General features: G+C 41.0%; 2 protein-coding genes across 3 annotated transcripts; one reads left to right on the plus strand and one right to left on the minus strand.

Annotated features, from left to right (window-relative positions):
• Window positions 1-169: 169 nt before the first annotated feature.
• On the plus strand, window positions 170-26,429 carry LOC108894449 (polycystic kidney disease 1 like 1). The gene is given in 59 exon segments (XM_051066933.1): window positions 170-565; window positions 1,264-1,398; window positions 1,667-1,842; window positions 2,830-2,991; window positions 3,100-3,425; window positions 4,045-4,131; window positions 4,754-6,029; window positions 6,223-6,388; window positions 6,560-6,662; window positions 6,664-6,800; window positions 6,985-7,117; window positions 7,200-7,403; window positions 7,541-7,722; window positions 7,862-8,065; window positions 8,234-8,397; window positions 8,532-8,777; window positions 8,948-9,169; window positions 9,560-9,631; window positions 9,710-9,834; window positions 9,836-9,890; window positions 9,984-10,061; window positions 10,196-10,338; window positions 10,535-10,655; window positions 10,813-10,939; window positions 11,101-11,293; window positions 11,431-11,487; window positions 11,581-11,961; window positions 12,073-12,330; window positions 12,418-12,531; window positions 12,774-12,925; window positions 13,035-13,135; window positions 14,020-14,218; window positions 14,329-14,412; window positions 14,658-14,865; window positions 18,378-18,484; window positions 18,681-18,780; window positions 18,873-18,992; window positions 19,092-19,154; window positions 19,156-19,266; window positions 19,355-19,541; window positions 19,961-20,049; window positions 20,134-20,618; window positions 20,759-20,843; window positions 20,946-21,131; window positions 21,213-21,331; window positions 21,422-21,532; window positions 21,619-21,727; window positions 21,891-21,959; window positions 22,478-22,650; window positions 22,762-22,996; window positions 23,250-23,318; window positions 23,320-23,355; window positions 23,663-23,797; window positions 24,154-24,288; window positions 24,550-24,765; window positions 24,907-25,068; window positions 25,164-25,331; window positions 25,484-25,581; window positions 25,702-26,429. Coding segments are annotated over 59 exon segments (10,338 nt in total). The 5' UTR covers window positions 170-356; the 3' UTR covers window positions 26,072-26,429.
• cbln17 (cerebellin 17) lies at window positions 15,431-18,166 on the minus strand. 2 transcript variants are annotated; one of them, XM_018693115.2, is made up of 8 exons: window positions 17,822-18,166; window positions 17,672-17,713; window positions 17,417-17,479; window positions 17,231-17,293; window positions 16,986-17,027; window positions 16,829-16,891; window positions 16,469-16,597; window positions 15,431-15,845 (listed from the first exon to the last, which is right to left on the minus strand). In XM_018693115.2, exons 2-8 carry the CDS (start codon window positions 17,709-17,711, stop codon window positions 15,562-15,564), a joined length of 684 nt encoding a protein of 227 aa, XP_018548631.1. In that variant the 5' UTR covers window positions 17,712-17,713; window positions 17,822-18,166; the 3' UTR covers window positions 15,431-15,561. The 2 variants fall into 2 exon arrangements, with proteins under 2 accessions (XP_018548631.1, XP_018548630.1); XM_018693114.2 differs by having other exon boundaries at window positions 17,231-17,314.
• Window positions 26,430-26,540: the final 111 nt, after the last annotated feature.

The following is a 26,540-nucleotide window of genomic DNA, read 5'->3' on the forward strand; positions in this document are numbered from 1 at the left end:
AAGACGAGCAGTGATCCAGTGCCCCTCAGCAGCTTTACATGAAATACAGTTTACAGGAGACACATACGTTCTCAATGAAATTAAACCAGCAAAGGTTTTAAATGTATTGAAACCAAATTAAAGGGGGTATTTTTTGGGAAACAGGCCTGTAATGTTTTCTGTTTGATCCTCGTTCAGTGAAACCAGCTCAGCCCCCTCCTCACACCTATTTTGTTTCTTTCGTTTGCATACAGTCACCCTCTGTGTGCTCACGCCATACACACCTTATATGCAGAGCTTTCTCAACGCACCTGCATTTCTCCTCCTCATTAAACTCCCCGAGCTTCTCCGTCGATGCGGCCTTCTCCAGATCAGACATGTTCAGTCCTCTTGTTTACCTGCTCATTTCACTGCACCCGGTTTTTAACACCCGGTCCGCGGCGGTTCATCGCTCAGGTCAGGAGAGTTCGCCGTGGTTCGTGGGCTGCGTCAACGCCAGCGGCTCCTCTTTCCTCGGGCTTTATTCACCCATGGGTGCCCATGACCTTGACCCGGTAACCTGCTGTGTTCGCTGTCTGGATGAGGGGTAAGTTGGGGGTAAACGGTGAAGAAGTAGCTGAGGCAGATAAAACTAGCTGAGATATTTATTGTGTAAAATCACATTGAAAATCCATTTTTTTATAATTTTTAAAAATGAGATCACGCCGTTTCTCAGCGGAGTAATATCCCAATCAAAGCCTAACCAGGGACAGCTGTCAGCCTATGTGTATATTGCATTGCTTATCTGTATGGTCCATGTTAAATAGACAAACAAATACGTAAAATAAGTATGAAAAAAGTAGCCTGCTCCTATAAACTCCTTAGCATTGTCCAGCTGTGATGACATGTGAGAATTTAAAGTCAAACAAGACTAGTTTCATAAATATCTGAAATGGGAGTCAATATTTTTCTGTATTTTTCTTGCTATGAGGAAGTTCAGAAAATAATTTAAATGCTTTTTTTTTTCAATATCCAAAAAGATATAAAACATGAAATTTGGCCTCTGGGTTCAGTTAGATTGGCTGTCTTTTCTACAACTGAAATATTATAGTGGAAGTCCTTTTTAAAATTTGTAATAATAAGTTGTAGTAGCCACATCTGGTTATTTCACCTTTCAGGGAACCTCCTTTAAAACACAAGACATGTCAACATGTCAACATGAAGACACAGTGTTTAGATGAGCTGAATGCATGTGTAATGCATTTTAAACACTATCATATCAACCTTCTTTATCTGTCATTATAGGTACCAGGTTGCAGCGTTGATGTTGGAGAGCTGTTACTGTGGCAACCACCAGCTGCATGATTTGGCTGTTAGTGAGTGTTTCAACACATCTTCCAGTGGAGGGTCAGATGTCAGAGGAGAAAGTGAAAGACACAGGTGAGACAGACAGCAGCCTTTTCCTTTTAGTGTCTAACTGGGGCTTCTCTGGGTCTGTTTTATGTCCTGATTTGTAAGTGAATGAAAGCACAAACCTAATGAGTCCAAATTCAGTCAGAGTTTTAAGGACCAGTTGATAGTCTGTCAGTACCACAGTCCCTGAAGCTTTTTGTGTTTGACTTGGATACTTCTTTTACTGTGAATCTTTTCTTTTCTTTTCTTTTCTTTTCTTTTCTTTTCTTTTCTTTTCTTTTCTTTTCTTTTCCAGCGTGCTGCACTACTTGCCTGCTGGAGGTGGATGGGGGATTGTGGCACTCTACAGAACTGAAGGACCATTTCTGCACAGCATTAGTCTGTCTACCTCTTTAGACAGAGTGCAGGCTGGGAGGACTTTTGTTGTGGAAGTCTCTGGAAACCTGGCTGGACACCCCAGCCAGCCCACAGGTCAGCTGCTACTGTATTTTGCACAGGTTCTTGGAAATAATGGTTCTTGAGTTTGCACAGAGGTTGACTCCTGTGTTATAAATACTTTCTGACTTGGCAAAGAGGTTTGTTTTCAATTAAAAAAAAACTTCTCTGCTTATAAGGGAAAATGCATATTTTTTAAAATGGCTCACATTGTATGTTACTCCCTTAACTTTCATTTTCTGTGACTCTTTCTGTAATTGTGTAAATTTATTTTGTCTGTTGCATATTCTTTATGGCTTTATATAAAAGTACTTGAGCTTTTGCTTAAATTAATGATATATATAATTAATTAGGCCTATATTTTGTAGGATAATATTAATTCTATAATATTCTTTATGATCATAAATTGTTATCATTATAATTATTTTAGGAAGAGGGTCTATCCATGCACAGGGCTGCTTTAACTATAGACTGATTTTTAGAACGACAACATTTGTGTGGTCAGTGTTTAGTTATTTGCTTATTTTAACTTTTAAAGGTTCATTCATTTTACAAAATTATGTACCTGCAAAAAACAGTCAAAGCCACTACTCAAAAAACATTCTCAGGTTTAAACCGGAAACAAGCTGCATAAAGTTGTTTATTCATTCATGTGTATCCATTATAATTTCATAACAGCTGCAGATATACAGTGTAATTACAGTTAAAACATTATCATAAATAATTTATTTTGATAATGTCAGTTATATCATTATAAATAATGATGTAATTCAAAATAACTGATTGAGATCTAATTCTAAAACAATGATAATTTTTCAGAAAATATTTTATTTGTGTAATGCTGAACAGTGTTTCATTTAGAGTAACCCCTGTCAATGAGTATTTATGTTAAAAGAATCTGTTTACACACACACAGAGAAAAATCTCAAAGTATGAGTGTGAGCATGAATGTTACATAATAAAAAACAAAACAAAACATTGTTTTCTCTCTTTCAAATGAGTTTTTGTGTCTGTGACTTTCAGGGATCCTGAGTCTGGAGGGACAGGATCTCTCTCATGTCACTGTGGAGTTCCTGGACACGACCCCTAAAGGTCAAAGTTCACATCATGTCAGCTTGTTGGATGACGGTTCTTTTGTTATGTTATCTGACTGGATTTTGGAAACTCCAGGAAAATATGAAATCAGTGAGTCAACAAGAGAAAACTTTTGTTAATGATGCATAATTAATGAATGGATAAGAAAACATGTATTATTATGTAGTAAACCTTATCTCTCTGTCATTTTCTGTTCAGATGTTAGTGTCTCCAACCTCCTCTCCACACTTTCCTCCACCCTCCACCTCTCCGTCTTGCAGCCCTCTCCAGATGGCCTGGTGATCTCTGTGCTTCATGGGCCCCTGGGCGCCCCCTCCTGCATACAGCTCCAGCAGACAGACTCAGACAGCGAGGTCATGCAGGCAGCGTACCTGGGCGATCCCGTCACGCTGCAGGCGTACGTGGGTGAAGGTCTGGCCACAGAGTTCTGCTGGTGGTTTATTCATGAGAAGAGAGAGGAAAACACAGAGATGGAGGACGAGAGAAAAGGTGTAAAGACAGCTTGCCTCCCCAGCTCTTACTTGGTATGTAGGACTATATTTATTATATTACAAGACATATATGTGTCTTAGAATTAAAGGTTTGAGCAATGAAGGCTTGGCTGAATCCCTCTGTTTTTAAATTGATCAGTTAGTACAAAGTCATAAGTGATTTTTATTTATCACAAATATATATGAGACAATAGACTGTTAGCCTTAAATAACAACAATATACTACCAGAGAATTAACTCTGTTAATATCAGCCTGCTCATTGCCTGTTTGTAATGGCTTTATAAGTAATATCAAAAAGATTGCAGCTCTTTCAATATCAAGCTGAAGAAATGTCTTCTGTCTTCAAATATGGAGATGTTGCATATTTTCCATGAAATTAATAAAAATATGATGTGAATAATCACATTCAAGATTAATGATGGATTGTGTACATTTACAGATAAAATATACAATGAATTATTTAGTGAACTCTCTATAGCTGCCTCCTCCCGGAATGAAAAAGGGACGTAACCAATTTATATACACACGTTGCTGAAAAATAGGATGTTTTTTTGTATTATTAAAAATTGTCAAAAAGTAACTTTTATTCAACTGCAATTGTCTTTTTTTAAAATTTGACAACTGGAAAAAAATTTATTCTTGATGCTGTAGAACTGGACCTTTGAAACAGAAGGAGTTCACATGGTGTCAGTGAACGCATCCAGTACCAGTGGATGGACACAGCAGACAATACATGTTGTGAGTGCTCTGTTTTCATTCATTGAAAATATTTCATTAGTATTATCCTGATATGGTTTTGATCAAAGGACAAGGCTGCTGATATTCTATATTTATCTTAGAGTCAACAAATCCCATAAAAAGCCAAAACCAATCATGTGTTAGTTCTTCTCTCAGTACTGGTTCCTACCTACTTACAAAAATACAGCTGCATTTTTTTAAGAGTAAATAATTTCCTAAAACCTTTAAGAACTGGAGTTTTTCATGAACATTTCTCAGACAGGAGTAAATTGTGGGGTATTTTCATACAGGATTGGTGCATTAGTAAGTATTACAGCAGCAGGACAGTGTGTGGGACTGAACCAAAATAAACTGCAGTGCTCATGTTCATTGGTCATCCTAATGAAGGAATAAGTCACCTGATGCAAGAATTAAGCTTAGTGGGTTTTTTAAAATAGTGTTTTAATTGTGTTTGAACAGAGGAATAAGCTATATCAGACAAGCACTTGACAAAACCACAATTCATTGTTGGTTTTATTTTTTTCATGGGATTTATTGACAATAAGAAAAATATCTTCTTTTGTGTGTGTTTTTGTGTGCATATTGTTTACCTGCAACATAATGTGGCTGTGTGCTCTTGCAGGTAATTGTGCGTCCTTCCGTTTCTAACGTTAAAGTGAGCGTGTTGAGGAATCATCTAAGAGCTGGAGAGCACATGTCTGTATATATGGAGCTGCTCACCACTATGAAACACCTGCTCGTCCTCAACCTCACACTAAATGCAGATTATGACCACAACTATAAGAACAGCAAAGGAAAGGACAACAACACCGGCAGCAGGGGCAGCATTGACAATAACAGCTGCAGCATTGACGGCAACGACATGAATAATATAAGTAATGATGACAGAGGTGTCTTCAGTGATGAAATCAGCTCCAACACTACTAACATTGCTAAAACTGAGAGTCATGCGAGCAGCATTACTGACTGGGAAAACAGCAGTGATCAAGACTGTAACCACAGTAACCATGGTAACACCAGTTACAGTCACAGTCTCAATCAACACCACAGTAATATCTATTGTCCTGATGGCACCCACTCCTATCCCCACCACTTCATCCCTCTCCACCTCCTCCACACCTCCAATCCGTCCAGCTGCCGCCTGCACCTCCACCTTCACTGCTGCCTCCCCACCGCAGCCGGACGGTATCACCTCACAGCATCTGTTTTCTTCACTCATGATCCTTCATCAGTACTGCCCACTGTCCTGCCTCAAGCCTTAATGGTGTATGAGCAGATCTGTGCCCTGAGGCCTTCTGGGAGTTGGATGTCAGTAGTTCCAACACACGCAGAATTTAGCCTGGAGGTTGTCGGCCATGGCAACCGCATGGGGTCAAGGATAATTTGGACTTTTATTTTGGATAATGCTGTTATGATGAACAGGACAACTGAGGAATGGAGCATGAATGTGTCTCTTCCAGTAGCAGGGCGTTATAATGTCACAGTTAAGGCCTTAAACCCAGTCAGCTGGAGCTCATTTCAAACACACATTCTGGTTCAAGATCTAGTTGGAGAGCTGGCGCTGAATGTTCCCAGTGTGATCCGAACAAATCAGAAACACTCTGCTTCATTTAGTGTCTCAGCAGGGTCAAACATGACTCTGTCTCTGCTGGTGAATGCAACATTACTGTACAGAAACAGCAGCTATGCTACAGGAGAAGAGGCAGCGGTGGTTTTGCTTCTCAACCACACCGGGACAGTTGCGGTCGAGCTTCGAGCTGAGAATCGAGTTTCTTCTCAGAAGAAAAGCGTTAGAGTGTGTGTTAAGGGGAACAGGAAGCCGTCACCGCAAGTTAGAGTTAATCCAAACTGGCAACCACCCACCAGTCAGAGTCCTGCCCACAGCCTGTGTGACAATGGTAAGGAAGTATTTTTAACTGACACCCACTGAGCAGTGCAAAACATGTGAACATTAATTAAGTAATTTTTAAAGACAAGTGTGGCTTTTATTCCTTGTAAATGTTAAGAAAAACATTAGAGCCTATGATAGAGTAGTTATATTTCTGTGACATATAACATACAGATCATATGATATGTGTTTTGTCTTAGCAGTGTGGATTTATGCAGCAAAGCAAGCTTATCCCACAAATACAGATATAACCTTACTGGCTGTGTCTGATGCACCAGACCTTGTGGAGTTTATCTGGCACTTTGGAGACTCCACCTCAGTCAGAACCACCTCAAGGAACATCACCAAAAGATACAACAAACCTGGCAGGTATGAGACACAGACAAAATATATGAGATACGGTGAAGGTGCTTTTTTAATTGTAATAATGTGGGTGTTGTATTCCTAATCCCTCATTCCAAATGCTAAAGTTATCAGTTTAAGAGCTTGTGCATGTACGTGAATGAAAGTACTCACAATTCAAGTGTCTCTTTGGTGTAGGTTTGATGTAGTTGTAGTCATGTCTGGTGGTCAGTCATCCGTCCCCTCTGAGGTGTTCCCGCTGGTCATCCAGAGAGCAGTGAAACTCAACAGGCTGGTCCATCCAGCCCTCAGTCCTGCAGAATCAGACAGCGACGGTGAGTTGTCGGGTCAATGTCGGGACCAACCTCACCTTCCTCTGGAGCTTTGGAGACGGATCATCCAGGCTGGGACAGAGCACAGAACAGCATGTCTTCCACAAGTGAGTTTCACTTGATTTTTATAGTTGCCACGGTAAATTCAAATTCAGGTAATGCTCCAGTAATACTTGAAAATATATGTTTTTCTTTTGTCTTAGTGAGCTTGTCCTGTAATTGTTCTTTGAGTTAAATCCTCAGTGACTGCTTCGCTTTCCTTTGTATTAGTGCATGTGTTTCTCCCTGCAGAACAGGAGAGTTCAGAGTTGAGGTGACTGTGTCTAACCTGGTCAGCTCTGCCTCTCTGAGCAGTCACGTCTTTGTTGTGGACCGACCTTGTCAGCCTCCACCTGTCAAAAACATGGGTCCTCTCAAGCTACAGGTATATTACCAGCAAGATCACTACCTCAACCTTAACATGCAAGTAGAGTATAGCTAAAAAGAAAATGATCCTCTTCCTCCAGGTGCGGAGATATGAGGTTATCTGTCTGGGGGTGACCTTTGAAACTGAATTTGACTGTGATATATCAGGAGGTCTTCAATACACCTGGACCCTGTTTGACTCTGCAGGCCAGACCATCCCTTTGCCTTTCACAGACACACACAGACAGAGTCTCACACTGCAGAGCCATCTCTTGCACTATGACACTTACACTGCCATAGCCAGGGTAAGTAGCTGAAAACTGTCATGCAGGTCATGGAAGAGGCAGAGCAGTGCAACACTTTTCATAGCCTGGATCTTTAAAAACTGGGCACTGAGCCTCAAGTAATATGATATTGAGTTTGTGACTTCATTCCTCTGCAGGTCCAGGTCATTGGCAATGTGGTGTACAGTAACTACAGTGTAAGAGTTCACGTGATGCCGAGCCCTCCTGTGGCTTTCATCCAGGGTGGCACCAACATCTTCATTAACAACAGGAACACCACCACAGTAACCCTGGACGGGCAGAGATCTTACGACCCTGACTTCCCCATGAACCCACTGAGGTAGAAACTGCGACCTGCATTCAAGTTTTTAATGGACCGTCCCAGCCCCTGCATCCAGCTCCAGTCAGTCAGGTGTTCTGAGAAGATGTGACTCAAGTTTGTTTGGAAGTTAACATCTTTTCTAATTTTGTCTTTACAGCTACAGCTGGACATGTAAACCGCTCAGCTCCATCACCACCTCCTGTTTCACCCAGCACGTTACCACTTCCTCCCCTGTGCTCACATTTCCTGTTAGTTTCTTAAAACACAACTTTGACCAGTTCCAGTTCACACTCACCGTACACAGTGGAGAGCGTTCAGCCTCATCAGAGACCTTCCTCACAGTAATACCAGATCTGCTTGGGTGAGGGTAAAACTCATTATATCCCAATGTTTATGGATGTGTCTTACTGGAAACTAGAGAACAGATGCTCTAGTATAATAATTATTCAATTATATAGTTGTCTACAATATCACAATTACAACTTTTGTGCTCTGATTTTTAACGTTTATTTAAATGTTTCCAATCCAGGAAGGTGTCAGTTTATTGTGCTCATTGCCAAGGAGACCAGGTGAACTGGGATCAGTCGTTCTCTGCCAGTACCTTGTGTGAAGACTGTGACGTTTCCACAAAACACATCCAGTACAGCTGGAGCCTGTACCTGGTCGATGCCTCCTCCAGGCCTGTCATAGAAGGTAACACAAGGACATTGTTATCCAGCTAAGGGCTGGGTTCTGCTGAGTTCAGTTTTAATAAACTGAGATAACAAATAAATGGCCAGTGTTTCATTCACAATTAAATACTTCACCTTAATTCTGTTCTATTCCAGTGCCATTTTGTTACACAGTGGATCTCGGTGCTCCCTCCACAATCATAAAGGGTCCTGCCAGTTCCCCTCAGACTCCTGGGACTTCCACACCACATCCATCTGACCCAGATACTTCAGACTACACCCGCACTGTCTATGCATCAGCCCCTGTTCTCCTGGCTAAACCTAGAGCAAGAAAGCAAACCCTGGGCCTGGCTGACAGTGGGACATCATCACAGAGGAGCAGAAACATGTCAAACAAAGCTGGTGTGTTATTAAATGTACTGTAGTTTGTGAGATAACAACTGCAACCACTACAACAGTGTGTATATGTAATGAAAAAGGAAATGAATATGAAGTAATTGTGTGCAAGGTCATAGTTACTGTAAAATGGATAGTTTAGGAATTATTTAACAGCTTTTCCTCTTTATGTCCAGGAGACAAGCCCTTTTATCATTCCCTGGGAAAGTTAGACCCTGCAGAGCATCATCCCTCCACCGAATACCCACCACTCGCCCTTGACAACAGTGGAGTCCTATATTCTGAACACTCTGGACAAAGTGATGCTACCAGTAAATTCCCAGTGGATTCTGACTCCTCTGCTGAGTGGGAATTTTCTCTTCCTGTCCTGGAGAATGGAGACGTGGAAGGTCAACTAGGTGAGGAAAAAAAAAAACGAGCTGATTTTTCTTTTTTTCAAACAGTCACAGTTAGAGGAATATTAAATCAAATGATAAATTACATTTTATCATAGGAATGATAGAATTAAAGGTTGTGCACACCACCAATTATTCTGTTGATTATATCATAGTATAAGAGTGATAGAAAGTGCAACAGGGCTAACATAATGTAAGGGAGCTGTCAATCAAGCATAGTCTAATCAGAAAAAAAAAAAAAAAGAATTTTAACCACTAACTTTGCTAGTTGTACATTTAAAAGACTGCTTTCTTTGTTTTAATATTTTCATTTCTTTATCTGACTCTAACACAGTAACTTATATATACATGTGCAGTTTCTAAATGTGTAACTCTATTGTTCATTTATTACAGACTCAGATTATGATGTTCCTTTCCCAAGTGCAGAAGAGGGAGACTCAGGGATTTCAGCAGGAAGACCTATAGGTACAGTACATATCTGTGTTTCCTATTGTAATTATTACTAGAGTAAGACGTTGTCTGTTTACTCATGTGTATTCCCAGGTGTGGATAGAGAGACCCTCAGTCCAGGAGAGGACTCAGTGTTTGATCCAGCAGTACATGAGGATGAGGGGAGTAACCTGGTGCTTCCTAGACCCTCTGTGGTGATCCAGGAGCCAACTTTGCTTCGATTTGCCCCGATACCCAGTAGACAGAGTCCTTTTTGAGTCCTACACTTACACGGGTACGTTACTGAGGGAAGTCACTCACACATTTAGTCTCTCTATCGCTCTCTATCAGTCTTCAATCATCTTTCTCTTTCTTTCCATCTTCACAGGAATTTCCTCCTCTGTGCTCAGTTTCAGACCCTTCAGTCTGAAGCCTGGGAGCAGATACATGCTGGAGGTCAGTGCCAGTAAGTTTCTCTGCAATAGTAACAATAATAAAGATGTTTTTAGTACTAACATAGCCCATCATTTTATACGTTTATACTATAAAACAGGTGGGGATGGAGATGTGGATCCTAATCTGATTGTTACCTCCTCTCAGAATTTCAGAATAGTGTTCTTGGCCGGACTCAGTTGTTCGTAAAAACCAAGCCTGCTCCACAGGGCATGATGTGCCAGGTGCAGCCGGACAAAGGGATGGAGTTACACACACATTTCAGCATCTTCTGCACCTCAGGGAAAGAGGTATCTCCTGTCTCAGACACACCCACACATATGCACACACAAAGACTTGAATGAGCAAGCATGAGTTGTGGATATTTCTTTAAGCATATTTTTGTAGTTACCTCTCAGGTTTTGATTCAGGACCCCTTTTTCTGCACTTTTTGTCCTTTACTACGTCAACCATTCATTGTATATGTGTGTGTGTGTGTGTCTGAAGGATTTACTGTATGAGCACAGTTTCAGTGTGGGAGGCAGACACCCCAGGGTGCTGTACAAGGGGAGAGATTTTCAGTACTACTTCAACCTTCCCTCAGGTGACCCTAGTGATGACTATAAAGGTACACACACACACACACACACACACACACACGCACTCACACACAAATGGTCATGTACATAAACACTGTTTTATGAGTATGAAAGTACACAAAGATACATTGTTGTGTTGTTTTATTCCTACGGAAGTGAAATTATTTATTGTTTTTGTTTCCATAGTAACGATTTATACTGAGATCAGAAGCAGCACATATGGGACAGCCACTAAACCCTGTCCTGTCACCGTCCGAGTCCAACCAAGCTTCCTCAGAGACACTTCCTCCCATCACGATCCTGATCTGGTACTGTAAGAGTCACCAAATCACCATGTCATCACATCATGTGAAGATTACATGAAGGTGCACCACAGTGTGCACTTCAAACACTTTAGATTTTGAGAAGAGAGACTTAGATTTTCTGCTATGTAAACAGTGTATTGTTGTGGTATCAGTAATTCTTTGTCTGCAGTTCAGGTTCAGGTCTGAGGAACCTGTCGGCTCTGGTGCGGCTTGGGAACAGTAGGGAGATTCTGAACTACGTCAGTCTCCTCTCCAGCATTCTGAACAGACTCAGCCTGCACACCGAGGCCAACACACACGCACAGAGACACGTGCGCAGCGTGCTCATTTGCATAGTGTGTGAGCTTGAGAGCAGTGAGCAGGTATACACACATGGACCGACACTGCACTCTAAGATTAACAAAACCACATTTTTTTTTCAACACATCTTCTCCTTGAGTGTCTCTCAGCCACACAGTCAGATTTCAGCAACTTTTTAATAACATCATGTAATCCACAGGCACTAATGGATGACAGCATCTGCACACTCGAAGATCTTTTAAAAGTTACAGATCAGGTTAGTGGAAGATTATGTCTTCTCGTGGAAAAAGAGGCACTAATAGAAAGAAAGACAATGCATTTTTTACATACTTGCCTTATTTTATTTTAGGTAACATTAGCAAGTGCCAGGCGAGTGACAGTTCATGTTCAGGACATCTCAGACCTGTTTTTGGAGTCCACTTTTCCAGCCTGGAATCATCTGAACCACAAGACCCTCAACAGCCTGGTCACCGTGCTCTCATACATCCTTCAGGCTGCTGTTACTAATCATGATTTCACACCTGAAACACCCAACATTGATAATATTACACATGTATTAGAATCAGACTCACCCACTGGTGAAAACATAAGAAATACCATTGCTTCTCCTGATGTCTGCATACCAGCTTCATCCACCGGTGTTCACTTCAAACGGGGAGGATCGGTTTCAACAAAGCAGATGGCACAGCTTGTAGGTGATACTCTGCAGACTGCGTCAGACCTGATACTGGTGAGAGAAAACAGACATGTTTTTGTGCTTTGTAACTTGTCACCTTTATGTACCCTCTGCAGATATATATATATATATATATATATATATTTTTTTTTTTTTTCCCCCCAGAAGTACATTTTGTTCCACAAGGTCCAGGAGCACAGAGTCAGCTCAGGTTTCATCACTTTATACGCCACATTCCTAAACCAAACGTCCACGGTCATCAGCAGTGGCTCAACCACCTTCTACCTGCCAGCCTCTCTGATCCAGCTCCTGTTTGCACGTCGCAGTGGACAGAGTGAGAGCAGGCAGCGTCGACCGTGCGTGCTCAGCGTGCTGACTGAGCTTGACCACAGCCCTTACACCTGCACCCACTGTCCTACACAGGTGAGAGCAGCTGATGTCTGGACATTCAGTGACTTAAAGACAAGGCATCATCTTATTTCCTCTGCTTTCCTTTGCCTCTTTTTCTAGCTCAGTGGACCAGTGGTTGACCTGAGTCTGTACAAGTGCAGCGTCAGGAGAGAGATACCTGTTCGTTCCCTCGTTCAGCCAATCAGTGCTGAGCTGCGGCATCCACCAAGAAACGTATGTTGCCACTTCTTCTCTCTGTTTGCAGAAAATGAAAGGAGCTCTGTGGAGTTTTCTTACAACCAGATATAGTTATGTTTATATTTAGTGTCACTTACTAAAAGTATTGTGCATATCCTCGAGGTCCTTTGGGTGTTGAATGTATTTCCTTTATCAGACACCATGGGGACCTGATCTTTAATCTGTTGTGTGTATGATGTAATTAGTGACTCCAACATGTGATAATGTCTTTACTGTAGAGGAGCCCTGTGCATGAGTACCTTCTCCTCCGCATGTATGTCAACTACCACAGCTTCAACATTACCCATGACCACTTGCAGCAGGCCATTCAGTTGAGCGTGGTGTTCACGCCACCACCCAAAAAGATGTTTCCCATCATGCTGCTCTTCAGGTAGACTTGCTATTTCAGCCGAGAAACATAATAACATAACTTAATAATTTATAAAGATTTTTCGAGTTAAAGGTAAAAAAAACTAAACCAAGATCCTCTGATGTGGCAGGATGTTTGAGAGGCCGACTGCCAGCATGCACCATCTGCACAGGATTCACCACTGGGAGAGCAACACCATATGCATCACTCTGCCCCCATCCTACCTCAACGGTAAAAACTTTCTTGGTTCCTCCCTATCGGTTTTTAACTCTCTAACTCCTACTCCCTCGTGGTGTTTCCATTCTTACATTACTGGTCATTTTTTTAAAAGTATATATCAGATTAATCACTCATTAAAACACAACCCCACTTTCTCTTAACACAGTTTTTATACAGAATGTGTAACTGAAAAAGTTGAGCAAGGCTTTAACAAAATGTGAAATATCCAAAATGTCAGTTATGTACTCCAGAAATACACTAGAAGCAGATTGTAGAGACATATTCTTTTTGTTATATTTGTTTTTCCATCTGTTTGAATACTGGTCATTCTAGTGATCTACTTAGTTTTGATACATGTGTGCCCCAAAATCAGCATGTCAGTCACAAATTTGAATGATACCTATCATTACAGGATTTATTGAAAAATGTATTTATTTATCTTATAGTGACAAGTATACATCATGGACGAGTAGAAATTAGCACAGCATTTATGATTTGTGCTAGTTTGCAGTTCCTTTTCCTAGATGGGCCTTTACACAAATACACAAAACTCAACAAGCAAATACATTCAAAACACAAACAATGACACAATAAAATGACCACAAAACTCTATAATCAGTTAATAATTATGACTACTATTCATTAATAGTATTGTCTACTCAATGTTAATAATCAAAATTTAAGAAAAAAACTTCTTTCTTTGTTTCAGTATAAGACAAGGATGAGATTAGAAATAAGTTGTAATCATATCAGAGAGATGAGAACTATTCACCATGTGACACTTAAGTTACCAAGACAATGTAGTCAGTGCCAGATTATTTACTCACTTTGACATTTCACATGTACTTTTGATAACTGTGAAAAGAAACTGGCTCACTAACATCTTAAATTTTTAGCAGCAGGGGTTGGTCACCTGGCACTGCTCAATGCTGATTTTGGAAAAGCAACCAGACACAAGCACCTGAGTGAACAGATCAGCTACAGTCTCTCAGTGGTCAGCAGCCAGTGTCTGTCCTGGGACAGCCACCAGGGGGCCTGGACACATCACGGCTGCAGGACACAGCAAGTAGACTCAAACACTGCTGTCAACTGCAGGTACAGGATGGATTAAGTGACGTGATTGGACATGAGAACCTGTGACCTTCACAGAGAGTAACATCCACACTGATCAATTCTTTCTTGTTGGTGTTTGCTGTTTGTCTCAGTTGTCACCAGTTGAGGCCGCTGACTGTGGTACAGCACCAGATCCAGAGCAGCCATGACACAGCTGATCTGGACCCATTCCTAAGGTGACCTCATCCTCCTGAGGCTTGAATGACATGTTCAACACAATTCTTTGTAACGAGGGAGCAGAGAGATTCAAAAATATTAGACTGTTTAAACTTGTCATTTTCTGTGGCGTTGAACTGAATGAGAAGCAGGTGTTTGCCTCACTGAATCCACTGTCTGCACTTTTGAGGTTCTTTTTAATGAGACTCAAAAGTTAGAGTATAACATCCTCCTGCGTGTCCTCTCTGTCTCTCTGTCACCTCAGTGTGTCCCATGATCTGACTGTGCTGGGTGTGCTGGTGGTGTGTGTGTGCCTGTACATCCCGGGGTTGGTGGTGTGTAAGACAGCTGATGACATCTCCAAGAAGAATCGAAGAGTCCACTATCTTTCTGACAACTCTCCATGCGACTCATATCTTTATGCTGTAACCATCCACACTGGTCTCTGCTCTGCAGCCAATATGAGTGCAAAGGTAAAGCTCATTTGTTACTTCAAGCCAGACATTCATCCTCTGCAGCATCTATACTCCTATTGTGTTTGACTGCACATAAATGCTGTGAAAAATAAGACATTTCTCTGAAATAGAAACATGGGTCTCATCATACATCATGTTCACACAGCTTTCCACATTCACGTCTTTACTTATAGTGCTGATAATATGGCTTAGGAGTGTCTTCTGGAAGGTTTTCTGTGATTTTTTTTTTGGGTCATGCGAGACTTATCTAAACAAATATTGTGCAAAAAGATGAGTATAGCTTGGACAGGTTGTCAGTCTTTCACAAGATAGCATCCAGGCTGAGGGCTTGTATTTGGCTTCAAATGCTTTATTCAATTATTTTTATTTAAAATATAACAGATATGACTTTTTATTTTTACCATCGATAAATGATCACTAAGCTGAATTTAAAGTAACAACTATTGGTTGGAATTATGTTCTTTTAAAGATAATTAGATAATTTGTAATGAATGCTTTCAAATCATTAATGTTGAATGAGTACAAGGACTGAACTGTTAGAGAGAGAGTCAGCACTTAGACATCATTGTTATTCTTTTATTTCAAATCGAATGTGTCGCAGTACAAAGCCAGCACAGTAAAAAAGTGCACTGAGAAACATGCACAGATGGATCTCGAAACTTTATGAAAACTGTGTGTGTTTTACAGCTGCACTCACAGTGAAAAAAGCAAAAATCCACTGAAGGTTGTTCGATTGTGGATATCATCCCATATACCATGGTTTGAGGGGAGGACCATGTAAACTACATCCCCCTTTTCCAGTTGAAGAACCAATGCATTAGTAATAGTGATATAGGAAGGGTCAGTGTTATACGCAGAATTCCATGACACTCTCTTGCCATTGTGATAGAGATTAGCACCAATTGAAGAAGAAGATCTGTCATCCCATGCAGAGAATCTGAAGTAATAGGCTCCTCTGACTGGTGCTGTGAACATACCTGCATCAGAGGACAAAATCAGAGAAGGTCCAGAACAGACTTTTCTCATTGTTGAAGTACCTCTTTCCTCACCTCAGTATTTTGTTGTTTTTCCATACTTTGGTCAGGCTATTCTATATCAGTGGGTTTCTCCTACAGTAATCTGTAGGAACTGTTGCTCAGTGGACTTACTATTGCATCACTAAGAGCTTGTATTGTATTTACTGTCCTCGTAAATGTTAGTGATGGCGCAAAATGGATCAAAAAGTTGTTAAAGGTTTTGCAGAACACCACAACACAAGTGACTTTCAAACACAACACTAATAGCTACTGAAACATGTAAAAACTGGATTAAAGAGAAGCTCACTTCACAGTAAGAAGAACAATCACTACTGTCCTTACAAATGAAGTCATAAGGACTAAAAACCAAAGTATATGACAAATAAAAACATTTGACCCTACGGTGATGTTGTGGGATTAGGTTAATACACTTCATCCTGAGGTGGACATGAGTATGTGTACCAAATTTCATGGCAGTCCATCTCTAATAGATCGTTCACTGAAACCCATAAATGTGAACGAGAAAAAGCCGGGGAACATTATAGACACATTCATAGAGACATGAATGGCAAATGAAGCAGTACCTGTAGTTGGGTTGTAAGCCTGGCCAAAGTTGGTGAAGACTCTACTGAACTTGAGTGTGATGTCAGTATTGAAGGGTCCAATTCGTCCTGCATCAGTAAGTCCAAATGAGAACGCCACCTTTGGACGTTCTGTGAGAATGTGGGAGGGTGCACAGACAAAAATAGCACCATTTAAACTGTAATGAACAGTGTTCAAAGATACTGATGATCTTGTTGCTCTGAAAAGCTGCGTGGTTTACCATTGATATCCTCACTTGCTATCTTATTTTGACCTTTTGTACAGAACATAGAAATACTATCAGATGGCAGCACAGGCAGCGTTACTCCCCTCGCTAATAATAATACAGCTCGGCATCTTACCTGCATTCTCTTTCTTGAGTTCCTCCACCTTATTTTCACTGGAACTCATTCTGGCTTCCAACACTGTGGACACATTCAGTACTTTTGTTGTATAGCAGGTTTATGATCAGAAGTTTTTAAACGTTTCCATGTGTTGTAGTTGTTGTAGTAGTTCTACCTGTGCTTTTATTTTCACTTGTTGTTATTCTAGCCAGAAGATCTGCAGTGAAAGGCAAAATTTGTGAATAAATACAAACAGACAGTATGACACATACACACACTTGTTTCTGCCAAATAAATTTAAAAAAATTTCTCAATCCTCTTTAGTCAGAATTGGATATTAAAGTTGAGAGAGTTTTACTCAACAGCATGTTTTCTAGCATAATATGCAGTTTTTACTTTAAAAAGATTCACTTAGATTACCTGTGTTCTCTCTTTTCAGCTCCTCAGTCAAATTTTCACTGGCGCTCATTCTGGCCTCCAACACTGTGAGAACATTTAATTTTTCTGTCAAAAAGTTAAATGGGAACTTCACTTTGATTTTAGTAGATACATTTTCAGCAACATGCTCTGTCATTTTTTCACGTTTTCATGCCTTGTGTAGCTTACGTTTGTTCTCTTTCTTGAGCTCCTCCATCACATTTTCCTTGAAGCTTATTCTGGCCTCCAAAACTGTCATGGCATATGAAGTGTTTCACCCAAAGGTTAATGGCTAACTTTGGACCTTTACCTCAGTAAATACACACTGTATGTAATTTAAACTCTAAAGATGTAGTTATGTTTTACTCTTAAACTTCACCATAAAAGAAAACTATCACAAATATGAATTAATTTAATAACTGTATATAAAATGTAAATATTCACCTGCAATCTTGCTGTCACTGGCTGACAGTCTGGCCTGCATAGCTGGGATTAAAATACAAAATGACTCTAATTACTAATTAAGGTGATTAAGGAACATTGCAGCATTATGTGACTGACATTAATCAGTATGTCTTATGATGGGTGCATCACCTGCATTCTCTTGTTCCAGCTTCTCTATCTTGCTCTTGCTGTTCCTCAGCTCCACCTTTTGTTCGATGGTCCATGTCTCTCAGCTCCTTCAGCTCAGCCCAGACGTCAGGGGTGGTGTTGGTCTGTCTGCTGCTCTGATCATGAGCTGCTTCGACACCCTGTATCTCAGACTGAACCTCTGTGTTCTTGTTCTCTTCATCTGTCAGGATGGTGTCACCCCTTGTCACCACTCCACTCTCACCCTGAGCCCATGTCCAGTGCAGACAGAGCAGCAGCACCAGAAAAGCTGCAGCACCCCTCATTCTGAAATACAGCCTGTTTAAACAGTTTGACACGTCTCGCTCAGTTCCTCCCGTTATATACACTGAGAGCTGGTCACTGCACTGCTGTATGAGAATTAACCAGGTGTCTTTGATAACAAATGTAAATATATAATATCAAAGACCCTTTCAAAATGTCAACATCAGTGGCTGTCAGCCAGTCTTGTGGCAGCAGTGCAATGCATATGGTCATGCAGTGTTTGAGTCCAGTGCTTACTTGTGTCTGTGTTTATTAGGTTTACATTGTGCTCTATGGTGAAGATGGGTTCTCACACACAAGAGAACTACAAGTCCCAGGGTGCACTCTATTCAGGAGGAACTCTCAAGACACATTTATACTCAGGTAAAATCCTCCCATATCTCCAAATACTAACTTCAACAAAATGAGAAATAAGGTTTTTTTTTTTTTTTTACTTTTACACATTGAATCAATATGCAGCATGCTGCACCTTTTAGTTAATGCTACATGATGCTTATAGAGACTTTAAAAAATGTTCACGTTTGATTTGTATGTGTAATCTTTGTCTCTGACACCACAGTGCAGCAGACAGCTTAGGCTCTGTGTGGGGGGTTCACATCTGGCATGACAGCTCTGGGCCGTCCCCACACTGGTACCTCAGACACGTGGAGGTATCTGAGGTAAGGACCAAGTGTTTTGTTTTTGTAAATGTGCTCTGTGCCACCATTATCAAGATGGTTTGTTTGTCTGCTTTTAATTCAGGTGAACGGAGGGCATCGCGAAAGGACGTGCTTGGCTGTTTGTTGCTCAGTGCTGGTTGGCTGTAAACAAAGGCGATGGCCAGGTGGAGAGAATGCTGCATGTCTGCACCCGCGGAGTAGGCTTTGCCAAGGTAGAACACTCACGCACACATCTGACCAATCAGATCAGAAAAAACAGCTTTTATTATCTACTCCCACGTAACCCTGGGCTTCCACCTGTATGCTCGCAGATGTTATGGTTTAAGCTATCTAACTACCTGGCTGACTTCCACATCTGGATATCTGTGTACAGGCTGCCCCTGCCCTAACTTGTTCACACACACTCAAAGGCTTAGTGTGTGCCTGCTGTTGCTGTTGGGGTACGCATGTGTCAACACAGTAATCATATCACAAATGGATGATCAGGTAAGTTAATAAGATTTGAAAAACTGCTGAATAACAGTTCTAAAACATGTTACCACTACAGCTGTGGTTTCTAATCCCTTGTTTACAGTTGCCGTTCGAGTTGGGTATCCTTGATGTATCCGCTGTCTCCGTGACAACAGGAGTATTAAGTGTGATGGCAGTGTTGCCCGGAGCAACAATGATATCTTTTCTGTTTCGACTGCATGAGGTGAAGCTGATGAGCTCAGGAGTCCGACATGCAAAGAGCAGAAAGAGCAGAAAGGACTGTTTTGAAGGTGAGGTTTGGACTTGCAAAGAATTAAAACTGGAGAATGGACATGATGATTAGATTACAAAAAAAGTCACCTTTCTGCTCTGTTTTCTATAGTGTGACATACACCCACTAAGCACTTCTTTTAGGAACATCATAGTAACACTGGGTAGGGCCTTCATATGAGAGCAAAGGATTTCAAAGATGTTGGAAACATTCCTTTGAGATTGTGGTCCATGTTGACACGACAGTATCACATAATTTCTGCAGGTTTGTCAGCTTCACACTCATACTCCACACTGTTACAATACCACCATCAGCCTGGACTGTTGACACAAGGCAGGTTGGGTGCATGGATTAATGCTGTTGACACCAAATTCGGACGCTACCATATCATATACTTCTCTTTCTCTCTTATGTTATTGTTGTGCTCTGTCCTTGCAGATGCCCTTTCAGTAAATGACAGTGTATTCCATCTTTCTTGGAGCTGTCTTCAGCAGTGGATACAGGAAGTCTGGAGGAAGAAAAACCAGGTTACAATTACAACATCAGTCTTTTTCCTTTATTCTCTGTCTTTGCTCTCTAAACATTTTTCAACCCTTCTTTTTATGTTGCAGGACACAGACGTGCTCTCAGTGTCCACTACAATTCTGGAAAATAAAGACACAGATAAAGAATCTGTAATCAAACCAGATATGATCACAGGAAACGAGGATGGTCTTGCAGTTGAGAGTAGTATGGGACTAGGGACCAGAAAACATGCTGATCAAGGAACTCAGAGAAAAGAGTTTGATGTTTTAGTTGACAACAAGAAGTCTCATGGAACCCAGAAAGACCTTTTGTCCAGTTATAGGGAGGAAGATCAAACCATTCAGGAGGAGAAGGAAGAACCTCAAGGAAAGTGTCCATCGGACTGTGGCTCTGAGGAAGGCAGCCATCACCAGGCAGAGTGGTCTGGTCATGGCAGTGGTTGCCACGTAATTGACAAACTGAAAGGGAGAAGAGTTGGACCAGCATCCCCGTGGTGTCACTATTTGGCCTGGGTCCTCTGTCTGCTGCTGTCCCTCTCCTGCCTGGTGCTCTCTGCAGTGCTGGGGATGAGGTAGTAACTGTGTGATGGTGTTAAATGGATGATTGTTAAAATATATGAATGACCGCCAGAAGCCAGTGCCACGATGTTAATTGTGGATTCATAATTAATCCTGACATTTGTGTGACTTTTGTTTGTGTGTGATGTGTCAGATTCACCAGCAGCAAAGTTCTGCTTTGGATACACTCTCTGTCCTTCTCCCTGATGTCTTGCATCTTCTTCATCCAGCCAGCTGTGGTAAATTAATACCTAACCCTGATTTAAAAGGACCAAGAAAATAAAAGTAGTTTAATGTTTAATGGTTTTTGCATCGGAAATAATGTTCTTGTTCTGTTCCAGATACTTACTGTGGCAGTGACTGTCTCATTTTGGTACAGGAAAAGGCCAGACTTTCATTCTTTCTCCAGAATAAAAGAGTGTGACATAGAGGCCTCAACACTGTGCAGCCACAGAGGTGCTAGTCCAACAGGAGAACAGTTCAGGACATCTGCTTTCCCTCAGGAAGAATGCTTATACCTCAAAAAGGTGATAGCCAGAATCTGGTTCTTTTTAACCTCTTCTGTTCTTTTCTATTGAATCATCAAGTCAGTTATTTCTGATTGGCAGCTGCTTGCGACTCGACAGCGAGCTCGGTACCTGCGTCTTGTGCACCCGCTGACTCCAGCAGAGCTAAGGAGAAGTCGTGGGAGGAAAAGAAGAGAGACTCTTATCCACAACTCCCTCAGGTGTGTCTGTGTTTCTTTGTGTGCGTGGGTGCTTGTTTGTATATGATTTAAAGCTGCATAAGGAATTATATCTTTCTCTTTGTCCTCCAGGGATTTGTCTGTCTGTGTCTCCATGGCTCTCCTGATGCTGTCTATAACATATGGCAGCTCATTCACTGACCATTACCACCTCAATAAAGCTGTCAGAAAACAGTTTATAAGGTAACACATACACATATGCTCTCTCTAAACACTCCAAGCACTCCAAAATCATTTCTATATAAAAATAATATTTCATCTTTTGACAGGAATGATGGTAATGATTTTATGTCCATACAAAATCATAAGGACTGGTGGAAATGGACACAAACCAGTCTGCTTAATCTGCTGTACAAGAATGCATCAGTCAAAACTGAGGTAAGCAATGTCACCTTATCAGAGATTGTCATGCTCTGAAAATGTGAAAATAATTTACCTTAACCACGTATCCATTAAAAATGACCTTGTCGAGGAAAGATCTTATTCCATATTCTATCAATTTAAAGTCAAACCAAATAGAAAACATTTTTATATCGTTCAGCAGTCACACATTTTGATTGGAGAACCGATTCTGTGGAAGACTGAGGTGTCCAAGTCATTTCAGGGCCAGGTAGGTAATCAAGAGACATGTCTTTGCATGTAGTGTTGCATTACTTATTTAACCATAGTTGTTCTGTTTTATTACAAAAATCTGCCCTTATAATTACATTCACAGAAAAAATAATGGTGATATTTTGAAATGAATATGTGAATATGAAAACATTTTTCAAAACAACAGAATTCTGATTTTGCACAGTGAAAATGACTGACAGTATTTTTCCATTATTTATAATAAAGTATGTAACATTCAGTGTTTTGAAATGGCAGTAAACCACTTTTGTATGGTCCACTATATTATTTTACTGACATAAATTTCAAGCAAATTATCAACTAAATGTTATGTGCTGTTTTTTGAGTTACATTCCTCACTCAGTGTCATGACACTGTTGTGTTTTGCACTAAGCCCTCCTCTAGAGAGTGCTGTTTCACAAGTATCTAAGTATCTATTACATGTAGTGATGAATGTATCCTCATCCTTCAATCTGATGTGTTGTTCTGACTGTGTGTGCTCTGTCCATGACTTCTCAGCTCTCCAGTGTGACTCTTGGACCAGAATCTCTTCACTTACGCTTACTGGGGAGCAATACATCCACTTATCCACACTCCATTGTCATGGTTCCCACGGCAACGCTGCCAAGGACATGTGGTCACCTGGGCTGCTACTCGGGGCTGAGTACTACAGTTGGCTTAGGCCATACAAAGTAATAGTTACAGGCACATGGTGGAAATAATTATTATTTGAGTTTTTCTAGGGAGAACTTATTTTAGGATCAGGTGTAGTTCACATCAGTGATGTCCAGTATCATCATCAGGTCTGACGCCGCATCCAAACTGAATCTCCTACATTCAAGTGGCTGGTTGGGGAGACAGACGGTGGCCCTGAAGGTCCAGTTCACCTTGTTTAGCCCTGCACCCAACTTGTTCACCAGTGTGACCCTGCTTACCGAGCAGAGTCCCACCAATGTCCTGTTGCCCTCCTCCAAAGTTCTGTCAGTTAGGGTGTATCACACTGCTGCTGTGTGGGACTATGTTGTTATGGCGTGCCAGGTAAAATACTCCATGACTTTTTATCTGAAAACAACACCATCATAAACTTACTCGGCAGCTGAGGAAGCAAAATCTACACACACAAATTTACACAACAAAATACTGATGACTCATTGATATTAAAACAATAACACAATATTGCATTGCATAATATTCTCCCTGTGCACTAACACCGTATATTTTGTGCACATTCTGTCTTCTGTTTCTGTCAAAGGTCTGAAGGTTCCTCATATTTTCTCTTCCTCCCCTACAGCTCCTCTTCCTCCTCTTGTCTCTACTGCAACTCTGTCATCAGATGTGCGCCATGAGGCAGCAAGGGCTGAATGGGATACTGGAGGAAACCCTGCAACTGGCTAGAAGTGAGTCTGCCATATATGCATAAACACACCAACATAATAATGTCCAAAAAGATTAAGACTTAGACTGGAACACGTTCACAGGCATGTACACACACTCCACACCATACACCAGTGCAAACAAGATCACAGTGACCTAGCTGAAAGGGTAAAGTAACCTGTAGCTCTTAAACTAACATACTTGTGAAACAAACCACACAGAAAAAGTATTTGAAGGTCAAACCACACAACAGAGTATGAAATGTGCAGATTATACTTTACTGCTGTAGAAATATACCTCACTCTTTCTCTCTGTTTCTCTGTTTTGCAGGTGACTGTGCTGACAGTGACCTTAGTGTACTACATTTACTATATCTATCACTCCACTATTATCATGCATGTCGTGGAGCTGCTGCAGACACACAGAGGACACGTCGATGTCAGCTTCTTAGCTACCTGGGAACAAGTGAGAGAAGGAAACGAATGGAACACAAATATTTAATGTTGAAAAACACTTCACTGCCTGTCCTGTTTTCATTTAATACAGTATCTTCCCTTGAAAATGAAAGAACCCCAACAATAATTAGACGATAATTAATAGTGTAATGGCAGAACATTATTAAAACTTCACATTTAACAGTACATCATAGCTATGATACTAACAAGTGTAAAAAGTTTGTTATTTTTGCTGAACACACCCTTAGATACACAAGGAAAAGCCAACATTGGGGTTGCAAAGTCCTGTTGTGTAAGATCACAATGTGGGAATGGGAGAGAACAGCAATGCTTGTCAGCGTTGAAAATGTTCCTCTGTCTCTGCAGAATATTCGCTCTCTGCGTGGTGTCACACTTTTCCTTCTCACCATGAAGTGTGTGACTGTGTTGAGGGTGAACAGGACCTTGGCTACCTCTGCTACACTCTTAACCAGCTCACTCTCCAGCCTCTTCTGGCCAATGGTAAACACAAATGGGCAGCGAAACACATTATGGAGCATTTGAAATATTATAAAGGATATGATGTGCAATTTGTGTGCATTGTCTCATCGATGCAGTTTAATCTTGAGACCCTCAATGTCCTACATGTGTATGTCATGCTGATATTAATATTGTAGATTAGAGGACCTGTGTGTGTGGTGATTTCTGCTGGATCTGGTTTGAAACAAATACTAAGTTCCCTACACAGACAGAGACTAAAACCTGTACCTTCTACTGTCCTAGATTTCAGGGCTGATCCTGCTGGTGGCGCTGTCCTGCGCAGGGAATCTTGTGTTTGTACAAAGCTCCTGGGCTTTCAGCTCCATTCCTCACTCCCTTCAAACTCTGCTCCGTCACTGCTGGGGTCTCAGATCTGCCAGGGACCTCCTCCTCTCAGGGCATAATGTCCTTTACTGTGCAACGCTCTATCTGTCCTCCACTGTGGTGTGGACTGCAGTGGTATATACACTTTATAATTTTTCCTTTGTAAAAACTTTGACTGAATAGACAGATTGATTTATGCATATATTAAGTTTCTGCACAACAGTGGAAGAAACAATCTGCCAGGGTCTAGGTCACAGTTATGTGTCTTCCTTGCAGGTGATAGGTGTGATGTCCTCATTGGTCAGAGATGCCAAAAGATCTCAGGGCAGGAGGGACGTCTTCACTGTGGCAGAATTAGCAGGCTACATCAGACGGAGGATTTCGGAGTTCACTGGGCAGCGTGAACCAACGTGGGTTGATAACCATGTGGAGAGGAGGGTGAGGTGGCTGAAAATTAGATTTATCAAGTTAACTCTATTATTGACATTTTTCAATTAAGGAAATTCATTTTTGATGACTCTTTTGTTTTACAGACGTATTACCTGGAAGAGTTTGAGAGCCTGGTAGATGAGTTATTGTTCAGACTCAATGCCCTCTCTAACAGCCTGCACCACACTCTGCCCCCGACAGCCCATCACTACATGGAGCCAGACAGTCCCATCGCTTCATCTATACAGGAGCTCTCCAGCATGGACATGCAGGTGAGCCAGCCTCATGTCATACAGAAAAGACACACAGATGCATGCAGCCAGTGTATACACCCATATGCATACTTCAGGTATTGTGTTTGCATTCACACTTGTTGTTTTCTGGAAAACAAGTGTTGTTTGGAGACTGTGTGATTCTGTTGCAGGACTTTGTAGACACACAAATGACAGAAGAGACAATAGAGATTGATCACACAGATGTCAGTGGCTGTGGGAGAACTCTACCTGCATCTCACCTGCTCAGGTGATCAAATTTGTCCAACATCTACTTAGACTATAAACCATTCTTGAGCCAATATTGAAATATCATAAATTACACAATGATAAGAATTCCTGCACTTTTTTGTATGACACTCACTACCAGGTCCAAGCATGGATCAGAGCTGCAGCAGAGAGGCCAACAGAGAAACAATTCCTTCTCAGACATTGTTCTGGCATCTGATAATCTGCAGGAAAATCCAAATGACAGAGGGGTCCAGACTCATTTAAGGGGACAAATCTCCCTGTCCCTCCCAGAGTCTGCATCACTCATCACGATCTGGACAGACGATGCTTTGGAGAAGCAAACTGACCAGTGGACTAAAACAAATGATAGTTGCTGGTTAAGTACAACTCAAGCAACCCATACAGAGGTGGTAGTGGAGGTTCTAGTGCATGATGAGCCTGGAAGTGTAGAGCCAGGGAAACAGGAAGGTCAGGTCAGGCTGGCACACTGCAAGCAATTAAAAAAATGAAATGTCTCAAAAGTCTGCATTATAAGATTTTCTCTTCTGTTAAGATGTATAGAATGGTGCAGTGTTGAGTGTGCCTAGCATCTTACTTTTTTCCCTCTTGCTTGCCAAATCATATTACCTGGATCTTCAAACTACTCCTAGAACAAACTGAAATAAATCTTACAAGAATTTTTGATACTTCATAAAATGGCTCATAGTTAATTATGTTTGTAATTGATTAGTGGACAATTTATTAATGGCTTTTGTGATCCATAAATGAAAATGCATTTTTGTTTTCCAAGTTGCTGGTATAAAGTCAATAATGAAGTGACTGCTGTTTTCATTTACAATAAGGATGATTTTTTAAAAATCTGCAGTTATGGATGTTAATAAATTATAAATGAAAGTTTTTGGGTTTTTTTTGCTCAGATTCTCTGCAGTCATCATTTGTAGAATGCTAAACACTCCATGGGAAGAGTCCATCCTGATT

Source organism: Lates calcarifer, linkage group LG24, assembly GCF_001640805.2.
Source record: "Lates calcarifer isolate ASB-BC8 linkage group LG24, TLL_Latcal_v3, whole genome shotgun sequence".
Classification (NCBI taxonomy): domain Eukaryota; kingdom Metazoa; phylum Chordata; class Actinopteri; family Centropomidae; genus Lates; species Lates calcarifer.